At 40.7% G+C, this 22,411-nt stretch overlaps 3 protein-coding genes across 6 annotated transcripts in view; all 3 read left to right on the top strand.

Moving 5' to 3' along the window:
• Positions 1 to 1,422: 1,422 nt before the first annotated feature.
• Positions 1,423 to 12,865, top strand: prr16 (proline rich 16). The gene is made up of 3 exons (XM_026343741.1): positions 1,423 to 1,823; positions 5,393 to 6,479; positions 12,328 to 12,865. Exons 1-2 carry the CDS (start codon positions 1,689 to 1,691, stop codon positions 6,260 to 6,262), a joined length of 1,005 nt encoding a protein of 334 aa, XP_026199526.1. The 5' UTR covers positions 1,423 to 1,688; the 3' UTR covers positions 6,263 to 6,479; positions 12,328 to 12,865.
• Positions 12,866 to 15,526: 2,661 nt separating this feature from the next.
• pheta1 (PH domain containing endocytic trafficking adaptor 1) lies at positions 15,527 to 19,881 on the top strand. Of its 2 annotated transcripts, none has more exons than XM_026343006.1 (3): positions 15,527 to 15,664; positions 16,019 to 16,189; positions 16,984 to 19,881. In XM_026343006.1, the coding sequence occupies exon 3, from the start codon at positions 17,025 to 17,027 to the stop codon at positions 17,898 to 17,900; it is 876 nt and encodes a 291-aa protein (XP_026198791.1). In that variant the 5' UTR covers positions 15,527 to 15,664; positions 16,019 to 16,189; positions 16,984 to 17,024; the 3' UTR covers positions 17,901 to 19,881. The 2 variants fall into 2 exon arrangements, with proteins under 2 accessions (XP_026198791.1, XP_026198792.1); XM_026343007.1 differs by having other exon boundaries at positions 15,547 to 15,664; positions 16,081 to 16,189.
• Positions 19,882 to 21,347: 1,466 nt separating this feature from the next.
• Positions 21,348 to 22,411, top strand: part of sh2b3 (SH2B adaptor protein 3) — a 46,999-nt gene continuing 45,935 nt past the window's right edge. For 2 of the 3 annotated variants that reach the window (XM_026343002.1, XM_026343001.1), the window contains exon 1: positions 21,348 to 21,604. The gene's annotated coding sequence lies outside the window, so the exon portion shown is untranslated. Of the gene's footprint in view, positions 21,609 to 22,411 lie in introns of all 3 variants that reach the window. The other variant, XM_026343003.1, reaches the window with a different exon arrangement.

The following is a 22,411-nucleotide window of genomic DNA, read 5'->3' as shown; positions in this document are numbered from 1 at the left end:
TCCCAGGATGGCTGTGTCATGAGTTTCTCCAGTTCATATGGTGCTCCAGCAAAGAGAACCTGAGAGGAAAGAGAGGGCAGGGAGAGGAAGCAATAGAGGCAGAGGGGCATGTAGCTTGGAGAAACAGTGGCTATACAGATACAGTGGTTTTCCAGAAGTTTTACAATTATTCAATCTGCTGGATGACACAGACTGTATAGGTTTAATAGATTAGACAGAAAAAATCGTAACAAGTGCTGCATCCGAAATATTCAAAGAATAGCCCCTAAACTGAAAATCAGCTTTAAGTTTGGATTGAAAGGGCGCTGTAGAGTGAGAGTGTCAGCAGGACGGTTATTCAAGAGGACCGTGAAGTAGATGGACTATAAGGAGATCAGACAGGTATGAAGGAGCATGTGGGATTTAGCACCTTGAAGTCTGATCTAATGTGAATAGAAAGCCAACGACGGGAAGCTAAAAGTGTCAAAATGTCTGGGTGTAATTCAAACTGTAGCTGGCGCATTCGGAACCATTTGGTGATTTTTATTATCAGTACGTGGCAGGCATAACAATTAAATATTACAATAATCAAGTCTGGGTGATACAAAAGCATGAATTAGATGCATCTGCCATGGGCTGAGCAGACTGAATTTCTATTGTACAGAGTAGGTGAAATTAAGCAGTGTTGTGCAGACCAAAGGAGAGAGTAGGATCAAACATCACATCCAAGCTGTCAGGTCTTTGTGAAAGAGTCACAGTTCACTGATCAAACTGGGGCCTTTGTTGGACATGGAGATGCAAAGACAACCATAAAGAAACGACCACTGACGTGCCAGGTAAGAAGAAGAAAAGCAGCTAAAGAGGACACGGAGGTCATCGCGTAGTAAAGTAGTGTCCTGAATTTAGAGGCTCATAATAATAACCCGCGTGCCGTGTCCTCTTCCAGCCCCGTCACGTGCGCGTGTTCCGAAACGAGAACAAACTACCAGCAGCCGCGTGGAGCCAGAGCGCGAGAGAGGGAGCACGAGAGAGAGAGAGAGAGAGCGCGCGCCAGGCAGAGCGGACGTGGGCTGCTGCTCAGACTCTCGGAGGAGGCTGAGGAGGCTGACACGGACACAGGCAAGAGGCTCCAGAGGGTCGCTGCGTCTGTCAAACCCGGAGCCGAGCACCGTGTTTTTTTTTTTTTTTTTTTTTTTAGGGGGGGGGGGAAGTAAAGGGAGGAGTGCGTTGTCATTTTATCGATGCCTGAGGATTATGGACCGAGCGTGTGCGGATACCTGCCTGTGCGCTCCCTCTTCTCCTTCCAGCTCTTCTCTTTATTTACTCTAGTCAACACATTATTATTATTATTATTATGACTATTTTCGTCTTACAAAATGTTGAATTCAGCGCCCTGTCGACGCGTCCGGTGCTCCTGCCAAGTCGTGTCATAAACGTGTGAGGCTGCTCAGACATTATGCTCCAATATTTGGACATTACCCTTATTTTTTGTGTCACGCTCTGTTGCGCATGCCTAGTGGGAGATTTACAACGCCGCCACTTCGCTGAGTCCTGGCCGTGATGTAGGAGCAAAAGTAAAAAAAATAAAATAAAATAAAAAAACAGGGAGCGGAGGACTACAGAAAAATGCGTTGGCAAAGTGGCAGCGTGGCCACCAAAGGATTTGACTTGGGATCCTTCACGAAATAGACTGAGCCATAAACTGAATAATGTCAGCACCACCAAATGCAGAGGCTGAAGGAGTAGTCTCCAAAGTACAAGTGAAAAAGGAGATCAAGACAATCGTGGAGAATCTGGAAACCATCCTGGGAGATCTCAAGGATGTAGCCAAAGAGCTCAAAGAGGTAAATGAGCAGGAAACGCAACGCATGGTGTGCGAGCGTGTGTTGTGTTACAGCCATTTGTACAGGCTTGTGTTTGAGGATGCTCTTTCTAAGCGTCCGTGTCTGAGAGGAGATGGGAGGCTGACGTCCACCTCACAGGGCCCTGGAGATGGCTATGACAGCACACACACACACTCTCACACACACACACACACACACACACACACACACACACACACAGACCTACAGACTGTGCTCCTCCCCCTGCTAATGTATGTGATCATTATCCCCAACATGAAAGACATTTGGCACAGGAGGATGTGGGGTGTGAAGTGACAGGACAGCTTCTTCACCCTGACTCACAGGCTTTGATGAAAGTGAGAAAAATTTAATCACAATTAATATTTAATGGACAAGTTGGTTCAACCAGGAAGGCGCTTTTGCATTGCATTTCATCATCTTAATGCTGAATGTTGTTTGCCGTGAATTGTCTCTTGCCAATAATAGAGTTTGTTTTTTTTCCTTTCACTTTTCATCTCTTAATCTCTGGCGTTGTCTCTTTATCATCATCTGTTCTTTTGTCTTTTATCTTTCACCAAGTGTCTGTATTTAACACAGCTGCTCATCTTCATGTTTTCTTTATCTCTCGTTGTCTGCTTTCTTTCTCCCTCTTTTCTCTACAGAGTCCTTGTTAAAGATCAGAACTCTCAGAACTGTCTGATTGGCTATTCAAATCTCAGTGACGCAGAGACAGGGGTGCTGAATGGGAGTCGGGGGGTCTCTGCATGATTCAGGGATTATGTGAGAATATTCTTTTTTTTATTTTTTTATTTACAGCAATTTGTTCTCTTAGAGCCAAGGAGAACTAGCAGGACGTCTGCACAGAGCTAATCTTTCCTTTCATTCACATATTCTAGGGCTTGCTTCAAATCAGTGTTTCCTCTAACGTCAGTCATTGACTCGCTTGCTGCCACATTAGTTGTAACAACCTGCGGTCTTGCTGGCTTATTTACATCCCTTTGCCAGGCACACAGTAGGCATCCAGCCTGCTGTGCCGAACCTCTCACCCTAACATTCGTAGGCTGTCATTCTAATAAAACTCTATTGCATATAACGTCTGGTTCCTACATTATAGATGGGCAGTCAGCACAGCTTCTGTCTGCTTCTGCCACTCCAGTCCCTTTACTCTGTTTTTCACAGCTTAAGGAGATTTCACCTTCTTTTTTGTTTTTCGGTAGCTTACATTGTGTCTCTGTCAACAGTGAAACATTTTATTGTGATTTCTGTGATGTTTCCATCTTTATCTTTCTTCTTTTTACGCTTGATAGGAAATTGGGTAGAGGATCAGTTATTCTGACACCACACATTCTGAACACATAACTTAAAGGGGTGTTAGTATCAAAGCCAGTGTTTGGGTTTAATCCATTTGAAATGCAGTTATCTATTATAACTCACAGACAGGGCTGGAGTCCAGCCTGGCTCCGAGGAGCGACGCTGCCCAGATGCTTGGCACAGCCACTGAAGCTGCTTGGCCTACAGCAGGGCCTGCACTCTGGGATACTGGTATTACCTCATGTGTGTCTCGACAAATTATCCAGCCCAGGCCTTCTGTCTTTCACTTTATCGCTCCCTCTCACTCTTTCGTGTTTGTCTCCTCATCACTCTTCTTAATTTCTCTCTCAGGCTTGTTTTTGGCCACTTCTTGGACATGTATTTCAAACCTTTAGCCGATAGCGGTGGTGTTTTACAGGAGACTGATGTACTAGGTACTGAGATGAGCATTCAGAAAATGAACGTACGCACACTGTCATTGTAATAAGTATTTTATGAATGTAAAGGAAAATACATTCACTTTACTTTCTGGTGATTTGCTTCTCATATAAGTTAACACTGCACTTCAGTTCTGGGCATTAAAGTAGTAATAACTCAACCAAGTGAGGAAAACCAGTAAGGAGCTCCTTTCTAAACTGAACTTTATTGGATAGACTCCTGAAAATAGCTGAATAACATGAGCATTATTAAATCAATTATTAGTTACAAGCAGAGTTTAACACCATGTGCATCCATGGATGTGCCCAGACTACAAATGCTTGCAATATAATCAGTTGTAGGACAGGAGATCACATTTTCACTTAGTTCCCTGTTTAATTATTGCATGTCATTCATTTGTGTAGTCAGTTCTCTTTAGATTGGTGCACATGGATTAGTTGATACTGAATCAAGTGACATCATATCTTGAATTAATGTGTTACACGTATTGTTTGTGCAGTTGGAATATATGCATGCCTGTACAGCATCTGTATCATCTCAGTGTGTGTTGCTGCTTTCTTACAGTTATTTCCTGTATTGCTTGGTCCCTTTAGAGCTCCAGTAAGCTCAATTTCTGCTGCAACAGTTCTTTAATATTTCTCCATGCAGACTGTGATAACACTTTTTTTTTTGGAGGATAAACGAAGTATGTACATTTATTCTGTATACACCTGTATACATGCAGTCCTGAGACAAAATTATATGAATCTCCTCAGCATTGAGAAGAACAGCTACATCATTTCTCGTTATTACTATTTATTTATCGTTTTCAACCCCTTGTTTCTAATGATGGTGTGCAGTGTTTTTTTCAATATTGCAAATTAATTCAAGCTTTCTTTTTTTTTGCTCTGTTCCTCACTCAGACAATATTCACCAGGCTGTCTCCCACTGCATTTCTTATGTGTCTTTCCACCCTAGCACACTGTGTACATCATTGCACCAGTGCTACTGATAGACTGCTCTTTTATATTGTGTTGCTTGCAGAGTAGAATTCAGATGTCATTTTGCATGTCTCCTGCTTTATATAAAACATATTTTTATTTGTCTTTCTTTCATACCAAGGTTGCCTGCCCAGAATTAATTCATACTATGATGAATTGTATCCTGTACTGTTTTAGAAATATGACACTGCTGTTAGTGGAAATAAATCTCCCCTCTCACAGCATTTGTTCCACTGTAATATTTATTTACTCTCTCCGTGGTTGAGTTGTCCTTATCTTTTGCAAGATTCTTATCAATCAAACTTGCTTATTTTCTGCAGAATATTAGAAGTATTTATCCTGTTTTCTCTCAAATGGAGATTGACAGTCTGTTGACTTTTCATGTCTGTACCTTTACCGTTACTTACTATGTCTTTGTCATGTGCACAGTTTAGTAGTATGGAGGCTGTGGGCTGTATGAATTAATGTTTTTCATTCATCTCCAACACTAGTTTTGTACTGTGAATGATGTAATTGGTTTTCTTACTTCTCTGAGTTGTGATGGTACATGGGATTGTTTATTCGTATTTACAGGCTGTTCTCATAAATTGTAGGGATATTTTGTCTCTGCCACATGGTTGTCATAGTGATATCTTTAGTCAAATTATAATTTCATGAATCAAAGTGCATCTTTACATTTCATTTGGTTTGTACTTCAATTAAGACCATGACTGACTAAACACTTTAACTCCTTAGAACAAAGGTGCTCCAAGCTCCAATCTGGATCATCATTATTATTTTAGTTACCTGTGTCATAGTGATAAGTGTTCCTCTAATGACACTTCTCCTACTTGTCACCAGGTTGTTCATGATATTGACACCTTGACGTCCGACCTGCAGCTGGAGGAGGATAGACTAACGGACATCTCAAAGACAGACACACTCAACTCCAGCTCGAGCTCCACAACCACCACTACTACCGCTTCCAGCCTGGAGAAGATGAAGCTCTTCCCTGAGGACTGCATCTTTAAAACACCTGCTCCCATCCTCCCTATCTCTGTCAATCCTCCCACTGTACTGACTGTACTCAAGAAACCCAACCCACCCCAACCACCACCAAGACTTACTCCACTCAGAGCAGAGGATCACAACATTAAGAATCTGCCTCATCCAACATTAGTGTTATCAGGGAATTTATCCAAGGCTAATGGGTCTTTATTGAGAAATGGAGGGATTTTTCCATTGAAAGCAAACAGGGATTTATTCTCCTCCACACCATGTTTCATTTCTAGTGACAGCGGGATCCCTGAGTCTGGGCTTGTTCCTACATTGCCCAGGCCCATGCCTCTACTCCGCCATGAAAAGAACAAATGCCCCAAGGCTTCTGGCAGGGAGCCACGTGAGAGGGAACGTGTCCGTTTCAGCGAGAAGGTCCAGTACCACGGCTACTGCCCAGACTGTGACCTCCAGTACAATGTAGATGACACAGAACTACACTTACAGGCTGAGCTCAGTGACTTGAGGCTCAGCCCTGTGCATTGCTGCTCTTCGTCCCCCCCTCCCCCGTCTCATACTCTTGCTCATGATCTAATGTTGGAAAACGGAGGCCTTTCAGTCAGCCACAGTTTCCCGCCGACAGTTAACAATCCTCCACCTTGTGTGCCTCCTCACCTGCCTGTCCTCAAGCCCCAGAAAACAATTCTACGCAAATCAACCACCACCACGGTTTGACACCAAACCCCTTGTTCTGTCTAACTAAAACATTATTGAATCATTGATAGTGTTTTCTACTTAATGAGCGCTTTCCACTCCAGTTGAACTTTGGATTATCCAGAGAAAGGAAGATGTGGGGAATAGGAAACAAAAGGACGGATAGAGTAAGTGGAATAGAGACAAAGGTGTCGCCATGGGTCCTGAGACGAACACACGGAATGATCAGGAGGAAGCGGTGAGTGTTTGTGCATGTATGAATATGCTTGTTGGAAAGGAAAAGGCAGAAAGAAAAAGAGCAATTGTATGTGTTCACTGAAGCATATTTGTGAGTCTGTCTGCATAGTTTATTTGTTTATGTCGTGTCTATGTATTTGTGGGTGTGAGTGTGATGTTTGTAGGCACTGAGCATTGACTGAAAAATGTACAGGGATTTTAAAATAACCAAAACACCAAATCTAAATTGTATCTTTGTCTTTCTGGGAGCTCTTGGTACTAACGAGTCTCAAGCCCAGGAAGTTCTTTTCGAGAGGGGCTCTGATTAATTCATGTCCTTCTGGATGAAACAAGAAAACCAGCTTCCCTCAGATTTCATCCAAAGCCCTCAAGATCTTCCTATAACCTGACACCTAAATAACTCTCCACCTCGTGTACTTGTAGCTTACATGACAGTAACAGCTGTTACAGGGTATATATACACATGTACATACATACCCAAACACATATATATATCTATATATAGATATAGATATATACTATAAAACTCATTGCAGACCGGTTACAGCATTCATATATTCACACAAGTCTACCTAGATAAACATTTGGGGTTGAGTGATAGACAAGGGAGTTCATACTTCTTTTAAACCTTTATCACCTCTTGTCTCTAGAAGTCCCATTTTTCTGACAATTCACACTGTGGTGAAAGAAGGGAGAGAAAATCAGACAGGTGATACTGTGGGCTGGGGAAGAGAGAAAAGTCTCAGATGACAAATCTGCCATAATCTTGCATTTCATTTTCTGATAAATTCATGTGTAGCAACTCAAATCCCATTTGCGCAGAACCTGACTATCACTCTCTGTGATATCGATAAGACTAAATGGACAGTGAGCTAATCATTTCTGCTCTGGAGTAGAAAGAATGAGACTGAATGCATGTTCGACGTTATTTCCTCAAGGGCATTCAAATCAGCAGTAATATCATAACATCTCAGATTATATGAGTTTATTAGCTTTTATTAAGAATAACATTTGATAAAGCTTCTGGGACCTGTGTGTGTGCAAACGGTGTGTAGGAGCGCTGTGTATGTGTGTAGTCGAATTTGCAAATCAAGTATCAAGGAATCTTAAACTACTCTATGTGTGTATCATATACAGTAAGCATGTGTGTAAAAGCATGCGTGAGTGTGGCAGACTTGGGGAGACAGCATACCCTGCAGTTGAATGAGAATAGTAGCACCTTCCTCCCAGCGATGCCCTTAATTAGCCAGATTAGGCTACAGGAGATAACAACAGTGCCTCAGACAGCATTTGTACCAACATTAGGCTCAACAAAGCCCTGAACTGCTGCCACACATATTTTTTATGGTCAACAGAGAGAGGGGGTGCAAAAGAGAATAAAGACAGAAAGCAGGTAATGAAAGAATGCACTCATGCTTAGAGGTCAGGATATCACATAAACAGTACATTTAAGCCTGTCGATATACACTGCCCGTCACCAACTGAATTTAACTAAACAAATAGGAAAGATCCTCCCATTGCATAATTAGTGCATGGATGATTATATTTCAGCTGCCAAGTAGTTATTTAACCCTAACTGATGCAGTGAGTAGCTTCTCATTTCTTAAACAACCATGTCGGAAGACACATCCTGTGGTCGTGGAAAAGATGTTAATCTGTTTCAAAAGTGTCAAATTATTGGCATAAATCAAGCAAAGTAAACGTCTAAGGAGATTGATGAAACTACTAAAACTGGGTTTAAAACTGTCGAACGCATTATTCAAAACTGAAATCTCTGAGAAAGAAATGCAGTCTTGGTTGGTGGTGAACAGTGATTATTTAAACATTTGGTAAAATCAAATCATAGAAAAACAACAGTGGAACTCATGGCTATGTTTAATAGTGAAAGTAAGAGCGTTTCCACATGCACAATGTAAAGGGAACTCAAACAGCTTTGTAGCCTTAAGAAAACCACTTGTCAGTGAGGCTAATCGGAAAAAAAAGGCTTCAATTTGCTAGGGAGCATAAAGATTGGACTCTTGGACTCCAGAGTGATGGGTGCATCAGGGTAAGAAGAGAGGAGGACGATGTGATGCACCCATCATATCTAGTGTCTACTGTACAAGCCTGTGGGAGCAGTGCTATGATCTGGGGCTGCTGCAGTTGGGCAGGTCTAGGTTCAGCAACATTATGTGCACAAAGAATGAGGTCAGCTGACTACCTGAATATACTGAATGAACAGGTTATTCCATCAATGGATTTTTTCTTCCCTGATGGCACCGGCATATTCCAAGATGACAATGCCAGGATTCATCTCTCAATTTCTCAAATTGTGAAAGAGTGGTTCAAGGAGCAGGACACATCATTTTCACATGGATTGGCCACCACAGAGACCAGATCTTAACCCCAGTGAGAATCTTTGAGATGTGCTGGAGAAGACGTTGCACAGCTATCATCAATTGGGAAACTTGGACGGGAATATTGTGACATTGCAGAAGCTTAACGAAACGATGCCACGGTGAATGTGTGCTGTAATCAACGCAAAAAAGTGTCTTTTTTGGACAGGCAGTGTATATCGTGCGTGTTTAAAGTTGTGAGGGTGGGCAGCTTGAGGTTTAAGACTGAGAAAATCAGGGTATGAAATAGCACACACTAATGACTAAATCCAAAGCATGACCCTGTTGGCCTTACAATCTAAAAATCTAAAATCAGCATCTGGATTAGAGATCAGTGGAAATTCAGCCATGGGAAAAATGAGTAAGAGTGTGAGGGTGGGGGAGTAAGGACGCAGAAGGAGAATGTGTTAGAGAGAGAAGGAGGGCGACAGGGAAAAGAAAGCATGTTTCATGGAGACAGGCAGAGAGAGGAATGGTTGAGGAAGGGACACAGGCATGCTGCTTTGGCTACATTGTGTTTGCTGCTGTATAAGAGCGTATGTGGATGCATATGAGCCCTCAAGATGATTGCTCTCAATGTAGAACATTCACAGTATTTACCTTGTATTAATGGATCCTAATGAGTCTGGCAGAAGCTCACACAGGCACGCATAAAAACATTTGAACTGAACACAGCAGTGTGCTACAGAATAGAGAGCAGCCAGTATCATCAATAGATGCAGCTTGTTTGGGCTTTTGCAACTATAGCACTGCTTTACTACCTAATGGACTATTCAATGAAGCATGGAATTTAACACAGTGAACTTGGCATTATATGATTATGGGAGCAATTCTCCCTCTGCATGCTCCTTTTTTCTTTTAAACTGTTAGTTTTGATGCCTTGCACAGTGTTTGTGTATCGCCCCTTTTTCATTTTAATAGCACATCAGCGTCCTATGCTCAACTAATGTGCTTCTATTCAAGTTTCTAATCATAAGTATTTTCTTCCATGCTGTGCCCTTCCACTGAATTAAATGTGCTGTCTGTAAGATAAAATTTGTGAATTTTTGTTGACCAGTAACTACAACACTAAAGCAGACAGACTTTGTTGATGTGCACCATCTACTGCTCAGACAGCAAGTTGTTTGAAAAGCTTCGACAATAAATGTTTGTGCACTTTCTGAGTTGTTAAAGTGACTGGGCAAATTTCCCTTTCCAATTCACAATAGTATTTTTATTACCGCTGACTACTGACAGTGATGTACAGAGCCCATGTCCAGAAAGGCCGGGACCTTTTGAGAATGCCAGATATAACTAAAATAGTGCTTTTTTAATTTACTGGAACAGACACAGAAGTTTTCAGCATATTCACTGAACTTAATTGTATTTTGTAAATATAATGTAAATTATGTAAAAAAAACAATTATGTGCATGAATTAATGGCACCCACAGTGGGACGTGGGAGAGACAGTTTTGACATTTGCGCTTGCTGACCAGCTCTTGTTGCAGAAATGAACCCCTCATGTTTGGATTCATCGCTCGCTGTAAAATACACCATTGACTTGTTATCAGATTGTTCCTGTAACACAGAAACCACTGCTCCTCTGACCATAGGTGTGGGAGTTTTTCACTGTTTTTATAATGGCTATCTGAGCTCCAGTGCTCCAGGCTAGAGGATAAAGTTGTAATGGGCAGGGAGGAGGTGGATCTTCACCGCCTCCATCATGAGTCAGGACTGACTCAACTGCACTGACCTACTCCCTACAGCTCACAGCTCACAGCTTTAGTTCATAGCCCACCTATCTCTCTCTTTCTGACTTGCTTTCTCTCACTCTGTCTTCATTTCTTTCTTCCTCTCCCCTTGGATGACGCTTCACTCCCACTCAGCAGCAGCTGTATGCATAACAATCTCTCTGCGCTCATGTATCTCCATATACATGTGGGCTGGGTAGCTATTAAAACATATCTGTCACTTTGTACAGCAAACACCTTTTGCTGCATTTTAATTTATGTTTTACCAAAAAAATCACTGACCTTTTCTTTCCAAAGCTGCTGCAGTCTCTAAATCCTTCACTCCTTACTGTACTTTGGTATTACAAATGATTTTGCAGCTATGAAAAATCTACTTCTGGTTGTTATGCATCCACTAATAAATTATTGTGTACAGCAGCTCCTCCAATTAAAGGTTGTGCGTTTTTAAATTCAACCTCACATCCTGCTGACGTCAGTAGTGAGACACCTCATGTTACCAAGCAAATGAGTAAACCTGATGCTTCCATAATTAATTTAAAATCTCATAGAGCTGAATGGTTAGATTGTCACAGAAACATTAGTAAATGTAAACCTGTTGATTTGACTTTTATAACACACGCTTACCTGTGCTCCTAGTGTTTGTGCTGACTGTATTATGTTCATCCCATTTTCCAACCAGTGTGCAGTAAAACTCAAAAGATGTGTCAGAGTGAGACACATTTTGCCAGTGAATATTAATTAGCTGTTGTTTTCTGTCTTATTGTTGGTGGTGACAGTCTGCCAAGACACACTTTTCTGTTTGTACATCCCCATTTTTGCATGCATCATTTACATTATTTTTGTTTCCCCCAATCAGCTACATATCATAATGACCACTTGAAATGAGAAGGTTCTGAGGAAGGCATTAAACAAATAATTGTGGCCAGAACATAATATTACATCTGTAATGGAAATAGTGTATGCACAGTTCATAAGAGTACAAAATAGACATGACCTATATTGCCAAACATCAGAGCATTCAAAAGTAAATCTGGTGCACATTAGGCATGGATACTGGCTCATCTTGGCACTTCTTAATCTGTGACTCAGATAAAGTCATAATGTGGGAAAGTGAGTGGGCATGTGTGTGTGAGCATTTGTCCTTGACAATATGTGTGTTAATGGATAAATGTACATGTGTTTAAAGGTATATGAGAGTGCATAAAGGCATGTGTGAGTACACGCAGCCATGTGTGAGAAAGAGTCAAAGGGCGTGAGATGGTTCAGTGCAATTTAGAAAGATTTGGTGGTGAAGCAAACTTAATCCAAGGATTTCACGCTGGTTTGGAGATTGCTAAAAGTTAGAGGCATCAGCTGCACCATAGTCAGAAAAGGTAAACAATATCTCAGAAAGGATCACATTTGTAAGAGCCTCGATGACCCAGATGGGATCTTCTGCTCAATGAACCACTCCAGACTTAAGTAACTGAAAAATGGCAGCTGTTTAAGGAGAAACATGAGGCTAGGCGATTGTCTTCTTTCAAAAGAGAGGGCTTTTTAATCCAAAGAAAAATGTGCCAGACAGTTCAATCCTATTAACTTTGATGACTTCTGTATGTGTGTCTGGGTGCTTGTGTGTAGGCAATGATACCTTAGTACATTTTCATTTAGCTTGACTGCTGGTGCTGTGACTGCTCTGTGAAGTGGCTCTCTTCTGTGCAGTCAGATATCCACACTAATGTGTTTCCTCTTTTTCCTCTGCAGGGCCCATTGAGATACTTGAGATGCGAGTGGAAGGGATGCTTGTTTCATACACTGATCGACCCTGGTTGATCAAGGAGAACCCAGAGCTGAGGCCAAGCATCAACTCTTTTTTTACATAAAGCGCTTATGGCTTTATGTAAAAGACAATATCTTCTAGATAAATTCATACTTTTGAACACTAAACAACCTCCAGGCACGTTAATGTGAAAGTAAGGAAACAGCAAAGGCAGTCACTGTATGTAAGTGCATACTGACAAATAAATTTATTGTTGTGGAGGTGATATTTTTGGTACGTAGAAATTCTTGAATTAAAGATGAGAATGCTGCTGAAACACTATCATCAAAAGTAAAGAGGCAAGTTTAGATACAGAAGTACGAGATGCAGTGAAATTATGTAAGCCACTATTTGATTGATGTCTATACAGACTTTTGCTCTGTACATACTCAGATGGAAATCAATAGCTCCACTCAAGTGATGGAATTTGCCTTTCAAGAATTGTAATTGTTTGTGTCTGGAGAGCCTGGCTCACAGGTCTGCCTGTAAGCAAAATGCTGCTCTGCTGGAGTGCAGATACGAAGAAAATAATATTATGTCAGTCAGTACGTGCCCTATGCACAGTCACAGTGTATTTTGGACAGACTAATGATTTAAAATGAATGATGTGTTTACTGATCCGTGTCCAGATGTTTATTGTCCATCAAATTCTGTGTGCTCAACTGGTGCCATACAAGCTATGTTTTATTCACAACAACATGCAGAGAAACAGTCCAGTGTGGCATAGTTACAGCTTTAAAGGATCCTTGAAGAAGTAATAATTTGCATCAAATTTTCTTTGTATACAAATATACAGTACGTGTACATGTTTGATATCTATATATTTCAGGCATTTTTCTACAGAGACTTTAATCTTTAGAGATGATATTTTTGATATTCTGTTGGATGACTGAGAGGTATTTTGCCAAAAGCTGACATTTCCTTGAGGTGTGTGTTTTTCAGCAGGACATAGCAAGATGAGTTATTTATATAAATAGCATCAACAGGACAGTGTTAGTGTGGATGTGGAAATCAAGTGCTTCAGTAATTACTATAAGAAACTTAACAGACTGGGCTATATTGTGAGAAAGAAAGCATAAGGTGGAGAAGATGAACTACTTAAACCAAATACCTAGTTGTGCTTTAGTGACGGGAGGGCTGACTGAATGCATGACTGATTCTTCACTTTGTCCTGCCATCACTGTGTTGTTCTATGCATTTCTGTGGGGAGGCTGCCTGTTGGTGGGTCCAACATGCAGGGTGCTCTGCTCTCCATTATCTAGAGTTAAGAAGTGTTCTCTCCCATTTCCTCATATGATGTCACTGACAAATTTCCTGGGTGTTACCATCAGGAAGTGTGTCATTGGTAATTAGGTCAACAAGGTGGTAATTAAATACATGTATTAATAAAGAGTGTTTATGTAGAACATATGAAAATGTGAGGTTACAGAATCCTTTACAAGGACAAAGTGGAAAAATATAAACAGAGACGATGGAATTATACATATAAGTGACAACATTTTTGGCCATTTGATATGCTCTCACCATATTCAGACTGGAAGAACCACATTTGTAAACGCCACCTCTTTTTTTCTCACAGGAAACAGAGACTGAATTCATGACCAAACTCTGGACCAATCAAGAATCAGTTTTAAATATGACTAGAATGTCTTAAAAACCTGTCAGTGATACTTTGTTGTGTGTCCACAAACTGTTGGAAAATGACCTGTGAGAAGTAAACACTTTGCACCTAAAGTTGACGTGTCTGTGTATATGTTACGGACTAGACAATAATTTCACGTATAGAAAGTGTTCTGTGATCTTGTGTGTGTATTTTCTATTACAGCTGTGCTCTTGCAAATTAACCTTTACAATGTCAAGACTCTGTGAACTGAGAGTCAAATAGAGGAAATTAAACTGACTGCAAGAGCATCACATTTAATCAAACTTACCAAAAAGCAGTGCAAGCAAACCTTCCAGAAAGAGAAATACATTAAATGGCATCAGCAGTTGCATCAATTAATTGAAGATTACTGTGATGAGATAGTGGGCTGGCGGTGCTAAAGGCCATTGGCTGTCTCTAGAAGATATTCTAATGAATTCATAGTGGCTTGTCATGGCCATACACATCATAAGACAGGCTGCAGCCAGCTGCTCAGTGCCTTTGAAATTAAGGACATGGTTGCAGGAACAAGGTAGTTGCGGCCTAGAGGACAGAGAAGCAAACTTAAGACTTAAACTTTACAGTTTCCAATTTATGAACTAGAATATCTGTTAAAAATGTGCATGGCTAAATTGCATGTATAATTAGCTTGGTGCACTTGAACAAGCCACTGACTTCCAAAAGGGGCTGTGGTTGGCACTGTGCAACTGTTTGCAGCTTAGCTGAATGAGAAACAAGTCATTTTTAGTAAAGTACTACCAGTAAATCATAGGTGTGACTGACAAAGCAGAATTATTGATAAGTAAGTAATTTACTATTAATAGATTGTAAAGTGTAAAGTAGTCAATAGATAACAGACATGTTAAAGCCCCTGCCCGCTCCTATCCACCACAGATTCTTCCCCATGCACATCATGTGTTTGAAAGAGTGCAGAGAGGTGTCACTCGGACACTACACTGCACTGATGTTATGCATATATAGTAGTAGCATATAGTATACAAGACCATAACAAGTACTTCACCCAAACAGCCTTCACAGATAAACACACACATACAGAGAAACAATAAGTAATACAATCACAAATATTAGAAATAAGAAGAATAAAGCTAGACCAGAAGAGGCTATGCAATAGTTGGACTCGTCAAATGTGGACTAGTGTATATTTGCTTTTTTCAGATTTGTGACACTCTTATTAGCTGTAAAAAGGGCGACTGCTTTGGTTTTTCTAGTGTAGGACATCCTACCAGTCCAAAACCAAATAAACTTTACATTAACACAGAATTGCATAAAAAAAACCATCCTCAAACCAAGTGTCGTGTGTAACAGCTGCATGCATCCATTCATGCAGCTGTAGCAGCATCCGGAAGCAGAAAATGCCATCTTTCCAAGGGCAGCGACGGGGTGCGCTTGTTTTACGTCACCTCTCCTCCCGATGCGGTACGCTCCACCGTGACGGCAGGAAGGCTGTACTGGTGACCCCGCCCGGTTAAGATTACAGCATACAACACTTGTGCGGCTCATGTGGGTCACGTGACTGAGAGACGCAGGCTGCGAGAAAAAAAACAGACAAGGTCCAGTAAAAAAAAAAATAAAACAACTGAGTTTATCTGTTTAAGAGGAGGAGGCGACGTTATGTGAAGGTAATAAACAGTAACACGTAGCTAGTTTACATAATGTTCTGAGCATTGTGTAGGTTTAGCTTGGTGTTAGCAGACATCGGTACCTGCTAGCTAGCGCTCAGCCGTTTGGTCTCAAAACGCTGACGATGGATTTGTGTTGCTAAGTGTGGCAACTTTATGCTAGTTGCCCAGAAATATGTACTTTGACACATTTGTGGTCGTGATGCTGTGTCATTAAAACTGTGTCTGTAGTCTTGAGTTCACCTCACGCTGTGTCAAAAGCTTGTGACCCAGTCTGAATCACCAGGGGAAAAAAACAGCTAACACGTTAGCGCCTCACGTCTGAAACTTAATTTATCATCATTTTCCACTCAGAGCTCAGCAGCTCTGGAGTGAACGAAAGAATGAGAAACGTCTGAAACCAGGTGTATTTTCAGTCTTTATTCTGGAGAGACAGAAAGAAATACACTGAGACATCTTCAATGGCACATCTCCAGGTCTGATGGAAGGACACGGGCCGGGGTCACCTGGATGTGAGATGAACAGGTGAGTAAAAAAAAACACACTTTAAATGTTTATTGAGAGCATTTTATCAACTCACATTAATAAGGATCATCTGTCCTTGCAGTGTTAAGATTCCTACATTAAGAAATGGAGTTACTCAAATTCCCCAGCCCTACCTTGACTGAAAAACTTCCTTCTTAACAGACTAAACTGGATTAGTTGTTGTTTACAGAGGGAGCTCCTAGTTTACACTTACACTGTGTATACACACCACGCTGTCGCTCTATTATATATATATTACCCTTTTAAGTTGACCTACATTTGTATCAATTCAAGTTGATCCAGTATTTCTTCTATACTACAGTTTTATTTTAGCAACATATTGTGAAACGTCATGTTTGTGCTTTTGAATCGTGGCAGGGGAAATGAAAGTAAAAAAAAAATAAATATTTGCACTGCCACATGGCTGAGAACAAAAGAGAAGGCAGGTTGAAGTCCTACTGGAAAGCATCTGCCCTGCTAAAGTGCCATGAAGTAGAAAACAGTATTGCTTTTTTCATTTTTAGCTTGACCCTGTGCCCTGACCTGATTTTTACAAGAGCACAGCGACTAGTCTGTTTCCCCACTGAACATGAAACAATCTAATATCTACTATTGTTATTATTTTACCATGCCTATAAACAAATAATAGACCACCTGAAACTTGCTTTCAGAACACACTAACTAGGACAACAGAAAGCAGGATGAACAACTAATAAGCAAAATGTACTGGTGCAGTGACTTGCTGAAGGAAAATGCTGCAGATTCTTGACCTGTGTCTTTGAAATATTTTGTAGATAAATAGAAAATCCACTGAGGAAAAGAAGGAGGTGAGAAGATGAAGCTGAACGAACGCAGCGTGGCACACTATGCCACCTGTGACTCACCACCGGACAAGACAGGCTTCCTGTTCAAAAAGGGCGAGCGAAACACAGCGTATCACCGGCGCTGGTTTGTCCTGAAGGGTAACATGCTCTTCTACTTTGAGGAGCGGGATGGCCGAGAGCCCATTGGTGTCATCGTCCTCGAAGGATGCACTGTGGAGCTGTGTGAGTCAGCGGAGGAGTTCGCCTTTGCCATCAAGTTTGACTGTGCCAAAGCTCGAGTGTACAAGATGGCTGCTGAGAACCAAGCAGCCATGGAGTCGTGGGTCAAAGCGCTGTCCAGGGCCAGCTTTGACTACATGAGGCTGGTGGTGAAAGAGCTGGAGAGGCAGCTGGAGGAGATCCAGGATGCTGCAGGAGGTGGTTGTGTTGGAGCTGGAGGTCTGCCGGGCAAGCCTAAATCCTCCAGGCGATATCAGGTGACACGATCTAGGTCTGGAGCATCCTCCTCTTCATCATCTTCATCTTCCCTGTCATCTTCATCATCTAGTGTCCTTCCCGCTCAAAGGTTATTCCAGGATGAGGTGCAGATGCTTTCTGGCTGTTCCAAGGAGAATGGCATTGGATGGAGTAAATCACCAGTCGCCTTGGCTAATGGCTTTGCAGCCTCGTCTTCCTGTGTGGCCTGGGAAGGTTGTGCAGACACTGAAAATAGCGTTGTGATTGGTTGTGGGGTTGATGGGGTGAGGGCTCCACCAGTGCCACCGCGGAGAAGAGGAGCATCTCTGGAAAGCCCCGTCTGTCCTGGCACTGGCTGCTTCTCAAAACTCCATGACTGGTATGGCAAAGAAGTGCAGGAACTTAGAGTGCAATGGCTGCAGAGCCAATAAAGTGATGGAGATGGATTGTTTCTTTTCCCACCACATTATATCATTCCTTCTTAAGCATCCTAAAATGTTACTGCCATTTAAAATTTGAGAAAATTGAGAGCTAATTGCAGTTGTGTAACTAATCAGAAAAGACATCAATTTTAGATTGATTCTAAATCTTGTCTGGCACAGGGGAGTCAATCTGTCTTAAACTATAACACTATCCAATGTACAAAGAAAGAAATGTTAACATATATATCACATTTGTCAAGAAAAATTAAAACTGTGAAGAAAACAGTATTTTGAAACAGCAGCTTTTTTAACAATATGCAAAGAGTCCGGCCTTGACTGGCCTTACGCATATTACGGACCATTCAGTAGGAAATGTTGTCAATATGTTGATGTTCATAACTATTGTCTCTCCCTCTAAGTTCATTTTATATATTTTGTTTTTTGTCCATTCTCTGTAAATCTATACCAACTGTTTTTATACTACATATACACACAAACTACTTTGCTAGAACTAGTATGTAGTTCAGACACCAGTATTTATGAAAAACAAACAATCAAAAAACACAGTTAAATCCTCTTTTATGGAAGGGACCAGGACAGATGGATGCTACTGTTATATGCTTGAATTGGAAAATGAATGTGACTAAACTAAAGTATAGAAATGTCACATAAAGGAGCGTTCCACAGCTTCCAACCACCTTAACACTACACTTATTTTAACATAGCGACTTGTAGAGAAGTATAGATTCTACTGGAATAAGAAGTGATTTTGGGAAAAACTAGTCCAGATTCTCCTCTGTACTCCCACAGGAGAACATCTCACCCCAGAGGCCTTGTGGTTGTTAATGTCAGAGCATCTGCTTGACAATCACTGGGGACTGTGGTGGGAGCTGGATTGTCTCCCTCAGAGCAACACACCCTGGTATTTTTAGCCCTTGTTAGCCAGCGGCCAGATGATGCTGTGTCATAAGAGTGCTTGTCACTAAGTTCTTTTTTTAATTCTTGTATTTCGTAAAACCAGCTTATTTATCCTTTATGTTACAGGGTGTATCATTTGTGTAGTTCCTTATTATACAGTTAAATAAGTTGAAATAGATTTAAGTGTTTTATGTTACAACTGATTAAACTTAATGTCACCAAATGAGTGCAGCTGTTAAAGGTGCATTCTTTGTGTGGACATATGAATGCATATGAATCTTTACTATTCCACGTTGGAAATTGAAATGGGCAGAAAGCAAAATGAGCCTTTAAAAATGATTGTGCATGCTGTATTTCTATATCCATTCATGTAGCTGTTTGAATTTATATGTGCCTTATGTTGTCTTTACAACTTTTTGATTCAACTTGCAACCCATTACTGTAGGAATGGGTTGCAAGTGACAGGATAGTTTGACAGGATTATTTTCAGCTGGATTGTTGTTACTCTTTCTTCTCTTGCCAAAGGCTCATCTCGGTGCAATCACTTTTTTGACAATGGCTCAGTTACTTCAGTCTGCATTGATGCACAGCAATATCATTACAGTTATACACTTGGCTTCTAAAGAAACAGCAATAAGGTAAAGGAGTGGTACAGTGTGTATTGTGTTTTTAAAACACTAGTATCCAGAAGGCGTTCTTTTGACACCCTTTAAAATGAAGGGAGTTATAGTGTCACTTTTACTAACTCCAGAAATGTATTACTATAATTACAGATGACAATAGTCAGGTTTTTTTACAATCATGTGTAAAGGCTTTTTTTAAATTGTGTATATATCTTGATTCACGAGTGCCAAATGAGGAATGCAATCTGAATGCACAGTAACCAATTAAATAATTTCTCCTCATCATCTTATCTTTCAGTCAGTAACATTTTGCAGTCTTACGGTACATTTTATGAGGATTATATTGAATGTTGTAATTATATCTAACCCATTGATCTGCTGAGGTACCCTGAAAAGATTGTTAATTACACCTCTACTGTAAACCACTCAATAAACAGTTTAATAAGTTATGCTGTGCTGATTTTTCTGTGATCATAATGATTGTGATATTAACAGTGCACCAAAACATTTGTCAGTCGCTGAATGATTATGACTGTTTTAACATTGTGCAGTATGTTGGGTCCCCTGCATTCAAACGGTGTCGGTGCTGTTCAGTCTGTGTCGCACCAGGTGTCGCTGTGCAACAATTTTAGACAAGAGTATTTAACCCTTGCGTTTAGGGAAATCAATGAGTAAGTTATGCTTTCAGGACAGGTGAGTGTATTTAACCAAATATCATCATCATATAACATACTATTGTGGTGCATGCTATTATAGTGGAAGGGTTGTAAAATTGTTGCATACTAGACTTTGCTGCTACTCGTTAAACCACTTGATCACAGTTTATAACACTGGTTGTAAGTAGTGCTTATTTCTTATTAACCTTTTTTTTATTTTATTCTATATGTGTTGCTGTCCGTGTTCTGCTATAACCCCTGATTTTCTATTCTGGGGATCAATAAAGACGTATCTTATCATTTGGTTGAAAGATTAAAAATTTAAATGTTCTTTAGATCATGTCCTCACACTATAGGTCGGTGTGGAGCGATGAGTTAATCAGAAGCAAACTTCAGCCCTTCTTACCTCAACTTTCTGTGTTAGTCAAGAAGTTATTATGAGGGGTTATTGTAAACAACGTCCAAGCGACAATACGGGAATAAACGTGGGACGGGACAGAGTGCAAATAACTGAAGAGACATAACAGATACTAAAGACAGTATCTGTATGTTACTAAACCAGATGGGCATTGTCTGGAAAGACTTTTTGATTGAGTCTGGAGAGTTTGTGCATCTTGTACATGCTGTTCTCTTTCACGGGGCTTCTTACCGCAGACTTTACTAAACTTCCTAAACTAAATTTCAACATAAAAGTACTCCCGCTAAAAGATGGTAGTGCAACACTTTGCTTTAATAGAAATCGGTTTAGCGGCTACATTAAATTCCAGTGGACACCTGTGTAATCCTATTAAGTTCATTGCAACTACTCTGCTTTAAAACTCACAATGATCAGTTTGTGTTGAAATGTTGGAAGTATTTCAGATGTGTTTTTTTTTTTTTTTGCATTTTTTTTTTTTTTGCACAATTCTGACGTTTTGCATATCTTTGGCAGTGTTGTGTTTCTTTGTGAGCATTTTGCATGTAGTAGTTATCTTGTGTCTGTTCTAAAAGTATAGAAATATGACGTATACGTAAAACTGTGAGCGCATTTTGCCTATTTGTTACTTTGATATGTAATGTTTGAGCATTTAAAAATATATATTTTTAATGCATCATGCAAAGTTTAAGATCTAAACAGCCACGAGGCCGTTTGCAACCCATCGGCAAACAAGCGTGACTCTCTTACTTTGAAAAGACGATGAGTTGCGTTTCCGGCAGCTTGACGCGCTGGACCGCGGCACATTTTTTTTTTTTTTTTTTTTTTTTTTTGACAGCGGAAATGAGGAGTCGCCGCTTTTCCGTGTCAAGTTCGTGGCTGAAAGTTTTCTTTCCCTTTTTTTGTAGCAGAGGAACCGTCGCATGCACTCACAATGAGAGAGAAAGCGACGGGCGTTTTAGCATGCGGCTTCTCCTCTCACGTCCACTTACTGTTGCTCCTCGCCGACGTCGCTTTGACAAACTTTAACTCAGCACATTTCCGTTATGCTAAGGCCAGTCTTCGAGCTGCGGTGGGTGCCCATCCGAGATAACGGAGAACGTGAGTACGTTGTGAGCACTGAGCTCCAGTCTGCCTTTATTTGCTTCTCTTTTAATGTCTTAAAGTGCTTTTAACATCGCTAAACTCTTGGCCGCATATGACGAACCGCAGCAGCAATGTGGACAAAGCTTCCGTCCAAACGAGTTTGTTTGTTTGTTTGTTTGTTTTTTCTTTTCTTCACTAAACAATCGTCGAAAAATGTGCTTGTGTGAAGTTTAAAGGACTCTGCATGTCTGCAGGTCGGGCTCGGTGCTCCTTGTGCAGACTCATTTAGGTCAACAAGTGAAGTTTGCTTCATCGAAATAATGAATAAACAAAACAAAGAGCTGCGGATTACAAACTGGGCAAAGTGAGCAACTGCCCAGGAGACAGGGGCATTAAAACCACTTGGTGTATTCTTCCCTGTTTCTGCTGCACAACTAGACAAACAGCACATTTGTTGATTGCGCTGCAATGAAGCCGAATATCAACAACGCCTGGTCCCTCCATCTTCTATCTTGTGGCCACAGTCTTGAAGAGGCACCCTGTTTAAAATGCAAGTTGCTGCAACAATTGCTTTCATTATGAGCAGGTCTGACATTTATTTTCTTCAACAGCGGATTGATTGTTCAGTGCTTACAATGTACACTAACTTTGATTTAGTGTAACAGACTCCAGTTTAGTGTAGAAACCCACTCACTAGACATGTGTGCTTAAAAGTGACTTAAACATTTGTTGACATTGAATTTCTAGTAATTGCTCATCTGCTCTATTTGGTTTGGTTCTGGGTGCCTGACAAAATAATAAAACTGCAGTTTATAATGAGGG

The sequence above is a fragment of the Anabas testudineus genome, chromosome 9, assembly GCF_900324465.2.
Source record: "Anabas testudineus chromosome 9, fAnaTes1.2, whole genome shotgun sequence".
NCBI classification, from domain to species: domain Eukaryota; kingdom Metazoa; phylum Chordata; class Actinopteri; order Anabantiformes; family Anabantidae; genus Anabas; species Anabas testudineus.
This window is presented reverse-complemented; position numbering and strand designations above follow the sequence as displayed.